Source organism: Pyxicephalus adspersus, chromosome 9 (genome assembly GCF_032062135.1).
Source record: "Pyxicephalus adspersus chromosome 9, UCB_Pads_2.0, whole genome shotgun sequence".
NCBI classification, from domain to species: Eukaryota; Metazoa; Chordata; class Amphibia; order Anura; family Pyxicephalidae; genus Pyxicephalus; species Pyxicephalus adspersus.
In genome coordinates, this window is record NC_092866.1 from 10,069,127 (window position 1) to 10,078,456 (window position 9,330).

General features: G+C 39.0%; 1 protein-coding gene across 1 annotated transcript; it reads right to left on the reverse strand.

Annotated features, from left to right (window-relative positions):
- Window positions 1-5,365: 5,365 nt before the first annotated feature.
- LOC140338355 (carbohydrate sulfotransferase 5-like) lies at window positions 5,366-6,748 on the reverse strand. Its single transcript, XM_072422551.1, has one exon. It carries the CDS (start codon window positions 6,736-6,738, stop codon window positions 5,578-5,580), a length of 1,161 nt encoding a protein of 386 aa, XP_072278652.1. The 5' UTR covers window positions 6,739-6,748; the 3' UTR covers window positions 5,366-5,577.
- Between the last annotated feature and the right edge of the window lie 2,582 nt (window positions 6,749-9,330).

Consider the following 9,330-nt stretch of genomic DNA (forward strand, 5'->3'; position numbering starts at 1 on the left):
TCTGGAACAAGCTTATAATAGAGAAATAGCACCGCTACTACAATTCCCTGCGTCAATAAAACAGTCTAATGCGGGGCTTAGTGTTATGAATGGCTGGAACTTCCTCTTCACTGAAATAGCACCGCTACCACAATGTCCTGCGTCTATAAAACAGTCCAATGTGGGGCCACACCTAGGCAGAGGGCCCGCTGGTCTATAGATGCGAGTGATCCAGGGAATTGTAGTAGCAGCGCTATTTCAATGCAGCAGTGGGCCAGCTGCAATTCATAATTAGAATTCCTTTGGGGGCCAAAAAATTCCTCCTGTAGCACAATACAATGGGTCTGATTAATAAAGCTCTCCAAAACTGGCGGAGATAGACTATCACAGGGGAACCTGGGCAATCTGGCAAACCAGTCAGGTTCTCCAATGATAGTCTATTATCTCCAGTCTTGGAGAGCTTCAATAATTTTTTGATTTATAAAAGCTCTCCAAGGCTTTAGAAGATACACTTTCTCCTCCTTTTATTACCTCCTCAATGTGTTTGCACAGGGGGGTTCTGGCAAATTTGCCTATATTGGCACCTGGCAAGCCATTTTGGGCCATGCCCTAGACAGAGATGAATGGTCCAAGCTCTGGGAGGTGGAGGTGGAAAACTTGAACAAAAATTTGTTTCGGTGGTATCACACACCGGATATGCTGCACAGGCTGTTGCTGGAGATGTGGATCCCAGCGTGGGACACTGGAGCACATTTTTTGGTTCTGTCCCACTATTTATAGCTATTGGGACAGGGTTTATAAGCTAATCACAGAAGTGACCAAGCAGCGGTTCTCCCTTGACCCACTCCACCATCTGCTGGGATTGCCCTTCACGCCCCCCCAAACCCACATCTAGGCTTATCACACATATTTTGGTAGCGGCCCGTACTTTAATCCCGGCCAAGTGAAAATCCACACAGCCCCCTCTTTGGAGGACTTACATGCTTGTGTCAAGGAGGTCCGTTTGATGGAATATCTTAGCGCTATCCTCAGAAATAATGTTGCTAAGTTTGAACAGGTCTGGAATCTTGGGATGCCCATTATGCCTATTTACAGGTTTAAAGTGTTGATTTGACTATGTGAGCTCCTTATTAATCATCATTCTGGTGACCCCCACCCCCCTCCTCCTTATTGTCCTGTTTACATCCTACCTGTTTATTTTTATTTTTTGTTAATGTTTTGTGTATACTGGACATTCATCTTTTACTTTCTCACCATATGGGATTATACTGTTTGGTTTACATTTTGCTGCTATTTTTTAAATATGTTATTTGTATGATCCTTTTTGATGTACTAATTATCCGGTATACTGTACACTATGTTTATGTTTATATCTTGTCCTTTCTCTGTTTTTTCTGTTATTGTTTATGAAAATTCTTAATTCAGTTTTAAATAAAAAAAGAAGATAAACTTTCATCAGAAATGATGGGTTATCCAGCAAACCAAGAGTGGATCTGGTCCAGGATTCAAAACATTTGCTATCAAAAACCAAATTACTTTAAATAAATCATGTCCAGGTTTTCTGGATCACCTATCTTCACTGATGAAAGTGTATCCTCTCCAGCCTTGGAGAGCTTTAATAAATCAGACCCATTGGCCCTGATTTATTAACATTCTCCAAGGCTGGAAAGAATACACTTTCATCAGTGAAGCTGGGTGATCCAGCAAACCTGGAAGGGATCTGGTCCAGGATTGAAAACATTTGCTAATGACTTTTAGGATATCATTCCGGGTTTGCTGGATCACCCAGCTTCACAGATGAAAGTGTATTCTCTCCAGCCTTGGAGAGCTTTAATAAATCAGGTCCATTGTGTTGTGCAGTATATATTTTGACCACTTTACTTTATATGTTGTACATTATATACTTGGCTTTGCCCTACATGCTATGTTACATCCTTCTGACCAAGATATTGATTGCTTCAGCAGCTGATAGTTGCTTAATAGTTTCCAACTATTTAATTAAAAGTTGGCTGCTAACAGTATTTTGAAATTTTGTTTGCAAAAACCAAAATTAATGGAAGAGAATATTAAATAAAAAGATGGGAGCCCCTTCAAATGGCCACACTTATACTACATCTATAGCAGGAACCAAGGATGAAAACTTTCTTCTATATCACAAAAAAAAAAAAAACATTTGCAGGGAGATGTGGAGCATTTTACCCAGAAGAGATAAAAGGCAGCTTTCACATCTCTGTTTCTAAGTAAATTGCTACTCAATCTGATTTCACTTACTAGTAATCGGAGACACAGGATGGCGCAGATGAAGAAATCCAGCATCATTTCAAGACGGAGTCATGTATTCCGAAAGTGTTCGGTAATTGCATGGATGCACTTTAGTAGATTATGAGTCAGATGCAGCGTCATCAAGACAACCAAAAACACCGAAGATAAAATACAAAGTGCAGGAAACAGCAGCGTCCAAAAGAATGTTAGATTTTATTTTAAGAACGCTGCCTATGGATGGTACCGGGTAGTCAGTTTGATCCAGAAACAGGGAATCACGTTATTTAGCTGATGAGCAATGTATAAGGAGGCAGAGTTTGCAGAACTAATAAATAAACTAAATACAATTAAAATAATATTCAAAAAACAACAAAAAAAAATATTTATATTTTGATTGCACCGAGTATAAGATCTAGTGTAGAAAATATTATTCTATATTAATATTCGTCAAAATAATATTACAAAAACAACAAAACAGAAAAATAGATATTTTGAATGCACCTAGTGTGAGATCTAGTGAGATATAATTGGGGTCCGGAAACAAGATCTAAAAGAGATACCCAACGTTGATTGGGCAGCCAAGTGGCAAATGACATTTAATATGGATAAATGCAAAGTTATACACTTGGGGGCTAACAACATGCATGCTTCATACTGTCTAGGGCAGGGATGGGCAAACTTTTTTAGTCAGGGGCCACAATCTGAAAAAAATATGACAGAGGGGCCAAGCTGATGGGAGAGACTTAATAACAGCATGCAATGCCAAGCTGCAATATCTAAAGCTAGTAACGTACTTTCTTGTATTAGAGGAATAGACTGCAGAATCCTTCTAGGGCTTCCTCAGGGGATATGGAGGGTAAGATGGTAGCTGTGAAAATTAAAATAGTTGCCATAATTGAAGCTAATATCCTACCCTCCATATCCCCTGAGGAAGCCCTAAAGGGGCGAAACGCGTCAGGTAGGAGATATACTATACGTAATTAAACTTATTAAATATACCGACGATCAGTGTACTATTAAGCTTGATTCATTGTATGGTGACAGTTGCGAACTATACATCTTTTGTATTGTGTTTATTTGTACTCTAAGTCAAACATTGTTTAGTTTTCTAATAAAGTACTGCTTTATCAATTGCCCTTACTAGTTATAATTTTAGGCAGCCATGGCACAGGCAATAAATATAAGTTGTACATGATCACAGTGATAGGTCCTGGACAGGAGGTATGTTTCTTCCCTATGCATGGTTGTACTCTGGCAACAATGGTTGCTGTTGGTTCATTTGTTTCAGGGCCCTGGAATGGGAAGGAAGGTACTGGGTGAGCCTTCCCATTCCACCCAGGTACACCCCTTGATTTGGCCCCAGATAAAAGCTCTGGCAATAACGGGCACAGGTGTGCTGATAGAAATGTCTTATATGGAATGGTAGCAGGGAAGTGCACACAAGTAGCATGGAGGTAACCTCTGCTGAAGAGTTATAATTCTGAAGGCTGCTTGTTGAGCCATGGACTGTTGGATTGCTTGCTTACCCGGACTATAGAGGACTGTGGGACTCTGATATCAGCAGAGGGTAATCCCTGACAATATATAGTAATATCACAAACTAAAGAAATGTCCCCTCACTTTCTGTCTAGGTAACCCTTGTGAAAGGGGCAAGTAAAAAAATACTTACCTGTATTGGATAATAAAACCCAGAAATAGTTCTATCCCAGGACAAAAGGCATAAGGTTTTGGCTGGAATTAAATCTAGAGTTTTGGATCAGTGTGTTCCGATGTGCGAGTTCTGATCTTTGTCATTCTAAGGCAGTGTTTCTCAACCCTAATAACATGGCGGACCCTTGGAAAAACTTTAAGGTCTTCAGGGAACCTCTTCTATAATTACTATATCCAAAGCTCACAGTACATTAGTATGGTGGACAGTGGGAAGAATTCCTCTTAAATTACTGACCAGAGGGAAGAATGTCACCATTACAGGTAGCAAAGAGATCACTGGTGTCACTTAAACTAACTTGGGAGGCACAAATTTCTTATTGCTCAAGGAATCCCTAGCAGCCTCTGGAGGAACGCTGGTTAAGAAACACAGGTCTAAGGGGTTTATTTATACATTTTGTTGTCTATTAATTCAGCCAAGATTTAGGAAGCCTAGAAAGATTCAATCACCTAGCAGCCAATTTCAGACGAACTGACAGGGGTATAATTTAAAAATAGAGCCCTAGGTATCACCTTGAGCCTTGGTTTTATTATGCATTGAAGAGAGAGACAAAAGTTGATTCAAATGCACCCAAGTGGAAATACAGCTAAATTATTAGACAAATAATTCATAAATAGACCCCCAAGGGAAAAGATGTGTGAATAATACAAAGTCATGTGACATGAGAATGCAGTGCTGCAATGTAAAATCCCGCTGAGCTAACTTGATCAGATCATATAACACTTGAGATTTTTTTTTTGTTGTTTTGTTTTTTTTCCACATTTTTTGTTTTTTATTTCAATGCAGTTCCAATGTTTCACCAACCAAATAAGCAGTTCAAAACTTCTGGAATTTTTCCTAATACAAAAAACACATCAGTATCTAAGGGAATATTCTACAAAAGAACTCACGTTTAAGTTTTTATTTAAGACATTTACCCTAAAATAAAAGTATTTCCCAGGTCGACAAATAAAAAACTAAATTGATCTCTAAACTTTGTACATTATAACCACAATTCTTCAAATTAAAGGGACCCAAGACATTTCTCCTCCTGTACCTTTAAACAGTATGGGGTCTGTTTATAAAGCAGGGAATCTGACATTCACTGCAACATTCCCTGGTGGAGAATTAATTAGGGCCCTTAAAACACATGGACCTGGTATTCTCCACCAGGGAATGTTTTAGGAAATGCCAGATTCGCTGTGTTTTATGTGTTAATAGAAGCCGTTTCTTGTAGCCGTTTCGTGTTCTATAATTCCTGAGATTACAGCTGTGAAACTCTGCGTAAAAATCTGATTTATCCATATTCAATTTCCCTTTCATTATTCCTTCCCATTGGCTGGAAATATTTTTAGGACAAGAGCTGTGACACGAGAGAGGACAAAAGGAAAAATACAAAAACCTCAATGAACACATGATATGAGATAGAACGAGACATTTCATGGGTCACTTTACTATTAATAAATTCACTACCTGATTTTAGTGTTTCTACAAGCAAATTTGATTTTTTACTTTCAAACGAGCCAAAAAAGTTCCAGTTGTCATAAACACTTTTAGTTTTCACAGTTCACTGAATAAAATTCAATAAATAAAAACAAAACAAAAATATCAAGCCTTCAAAAGTGCAAAGGTCTCTTATAATGTGAAAGTCATACCCAGCTGAACTGGTATTGTTTCCTGGGTAATACAAGATCCAAAGATAAGTCTTTTTGGTCTGTGGCTGAGTCTACGGGAAGATACCCGAGCATATTCATGGCTCCTTTGCAAACCTCTTGGATCATCTTTACCTTCTCAAAGGGAAGCACGTTCCTCCAGGCTTGAGAAACGTTGGCGGCATTGCGCGAGGTGATCACAAAGGCTTCCTTTTTGTTACCAGAGCTTTCACCATGCGTGATGCTGTAGATCCATTTCTCAAGTTTACCTGTCAGTTTTAGGTGAGCGAATTTATACATCTCCTGGATTTCCCTCAAGGGGTCTTGAACAACGTCTTCGTATCTGACCAGCATGTATCGATCTTTGAGGAAGCTGGGCGCTTTGAAGGTGGCGGTTTCGAAAATCTGGATGTGACTGCGACAGATCTCTTGCATGACTTGAAATTGGCTGTCGTCTACTCTGGTTCCATTTGTGCTGAGGACAATCCCACTGTCTCTGCTCAAAGCTTTCTTTGACTGTTCCCTGGATTTGGCTACGGCTCGTGGATCCCGGACCAGATGGATTATTTTTAAATTCAAAGAAGGATCAGTGAGAAGAGGATAGAGAACCTTCAGGTCAAAGAAGCGGACCTCCTTTATAACGATGTGACTGTAGGTATTACAAGATTGTTCCACAATATCAAATGGATATTTACCACATAGGGTCTTGCAAGCCTTCTCATTTGTGATGTCATCATGGGAAAAGAACTTACAGGCCGGTGCCGTGCACAGAGCCCTACTGGTGGCCCATTGGAACAAGGCAGAAACATTGCGCTCTCTTGGCATGTAGGCATCAAATACGGACATGTCACACAGGAACACGGACCGCACCAAGTCTCTGACCGCCATATGAAGAACCTTAGCACTGTTCTGGAACATGGACATCCACACATGCCATGCAGGTTCCATCAAGTAGAAGACGTCGGGATGTTGGCTGAAGATTTGGCCAACAAAAGATGACCCTGACCTCCAGGAAGATAGAATGAGTAGATGGACCTTTTCCTTGTCCTCCGTCCTTGATAGAGGCATATTCTGTCTGGAGTACAGAACGAGCAAGAATACTGCTTGAAGCAATAAGAGTCCGACAGCCAAGGAGCCATTAAATCGCATCCGGAACATGGCTGCCACTAGTGCTGCAAAGTAAGAGAAAATAATACAATTAGCTTGTTTTGCTTTATCCATATGTATTTAGTTATTCATTAAATCCACCACAAAACATCATAATAAAGTATATCATAGCCTGAACTGTTCTTTTTTTGAATAGAGTAAAGAAGTGTGAGATCCCCTGTTGGGTTTTTCCTTTCCCTATTATATCCTATCATATTCTGTCCTGGTGACACAACATGGGGAAATTCCCTTCTTAGATATCAGGACAGATGTGTTATCACTTCCTGCTCTAGTAACAGCTTTAAAATTTGTATATGGAGCTCCCATAATTGTATTATTAAATACTATATATACTGCTGCTATACTACTAATATACAGTATATTTGAATACATAAAACTATTCACATTTGTTCTTGCCTACATTTACAATCTTATGCCTTATCATAGGTTTAGACGCACACCTTGGAGGCAATCTAGGCAAGTAAGCCTGCCAAACCAATTAATTTAAAAAATTTTTGGATGGTAGAACAAAAAATACCCACAAACAGAGCCCAAGTTATCCTGGAAAGATTATACAGTTACCATGTGGTTCTCTAATGGCTAGAGGTGCAGGAGTGCTGCAATGTTTCAATGCTTTGCAATAAGTGGCACTGCTTTAAAAACAACCGCCAGCACCTAGGTCCAAACATTTACGGGTGCATTTAGAAATCTTAGAAATGTGGGCCATTTTTTTTTGTTCACATGCATTGAGGTTTAGGATTTACCGGTACTTTAATGATTGCGGTGCAGTTCTTATAATTAGCCACTAGATGGCACAGTTTTCATAGACGTTAAATTGAACTGTTATTAGGGATTCAAATGCATTAGAATAAAAAATGGCCACATTGATGGGCAAAGAATTTACAAACAGACCCTTTATAGTCTGTAAAGTAATTATTCAATGTGTTTTAGAATTTATGACAGATTAAAGAATGAAGGATAAGCACAACTTTGCAAGTGTTAGTATTTAAGTCACTGAATGGTAAAGTATTAGACGTTAAAAAGTTAGAGATAAGTTTCAGATTTTCAGCATATGTTGGAAGACTTTTTAATTTAAATTTTTTTCTTTTAATGCTGAAAAACACAATGGTCCAGCCAAAGCAACACAAACCAGATTACAAATTTTAATTGTTGTTCTATGAGTTATAAAAATGTATTTTACAGATATATTGCAATTATTAAAAAAAAGATAACCCTATATTTCAGAAATAATAAAAATTTCTGAACTCTTTTAAAGCCTGAAGAGCATCATATTTCTCCTTTAATCCACAGGATAACATTTGTTCAGAAAATATGCCTTTGATGGCCTTGCATACCTCAAACACATTCACAATGATCTGTAAGAAGCTCTCTCCATTGTGGTTTAGTGATTTAATAATACAATGAGATTTGAAACATAATCACTTGTACTTGGCTATTCTTCACACTACTATGCCACCTGATAGCTAATTGTTAGTTTATACAAAGAAAATAATAGATCCAATCCTTGGAATGTGTATTTTTGTGTGCGTGTAGATGTCTTATTTAAACAAGGAACACAAATTTGTGACTTTCAACAGCTACATGCTTCACATTCTTTTAGCAATACTGATGTAGTTCTGTAATTTGGACACTAGATGGCGCTGCCCAACCAACAAAACAAAGAAGAGCTAAAAGGATCGATGTAGTTCCGCAATTCTACCACTCGATGGCGCTGCCCAAGCACTACAACATGGAAGGGCTCTTAGAATAGGTGATATTGAGTAATGTTGGTGTAGTTCCGCAATTCTGCCACACGATGGCGATGTCCAACCACTAGAATATGGAAGAGATACCAAGACAGGAGTGCAATGGCTGGTAGAGTTTTTTTTACTGTTGTTCAGTGGAAAACAATAAGCCCTTACTCAGTGGCATTCTCTGCATATAGAAGGAAATCTTTGGGGGGAATTGAAATTTAATTGCATGGTTCTGTGAATACAGGGATACAGAGAGTTATGAAGTTTACTTTAGCTTTGCTTTGGAGCTGACACATACTTCTATAGCAGGCACACACTGATGAGGGTGCCATCATTGCCAAGGCTCTCAGATTGTGCCAAGGAGGAGGCAAAGCAAAGTAACACAGCTGGCATCAAGACTTCAGGTCACTGTGTACCAAATATTCACTCACATTCACATATGGAGGAAAAAGTAAGAGCTATGCTCGTCACACGTACGGCTCCAAGACTTTTTTTTAGAGCTACCCCAACTCTCTGGAATGGTCTTCCTCGTCCTTTTCGGCTTGCGCCTACTTTCTGCTAATTTAAAAGATCACTCAAAACCCATCTTTTCAAACTTGGCTACCCTTCTTCTCCTGTCTTTTGAAACTGTCACTAGCACTACATATCTCCCATCCTATTGTGTGCTACTTCCCCTATCTCCTAGATTGTAAGCTCTTCGGGGCAGGGTCCTCTCCTACTCCTGTATCACTGTCTGTATTCGTCTGTCATTTGCAACCCCTATTTAATGTACAGCGCTGCGTAATATGTTGGCACTAATTCAAATCCTTTTTAATATTATTAATAATAATCTTCTCTTCCTGTGTCACTG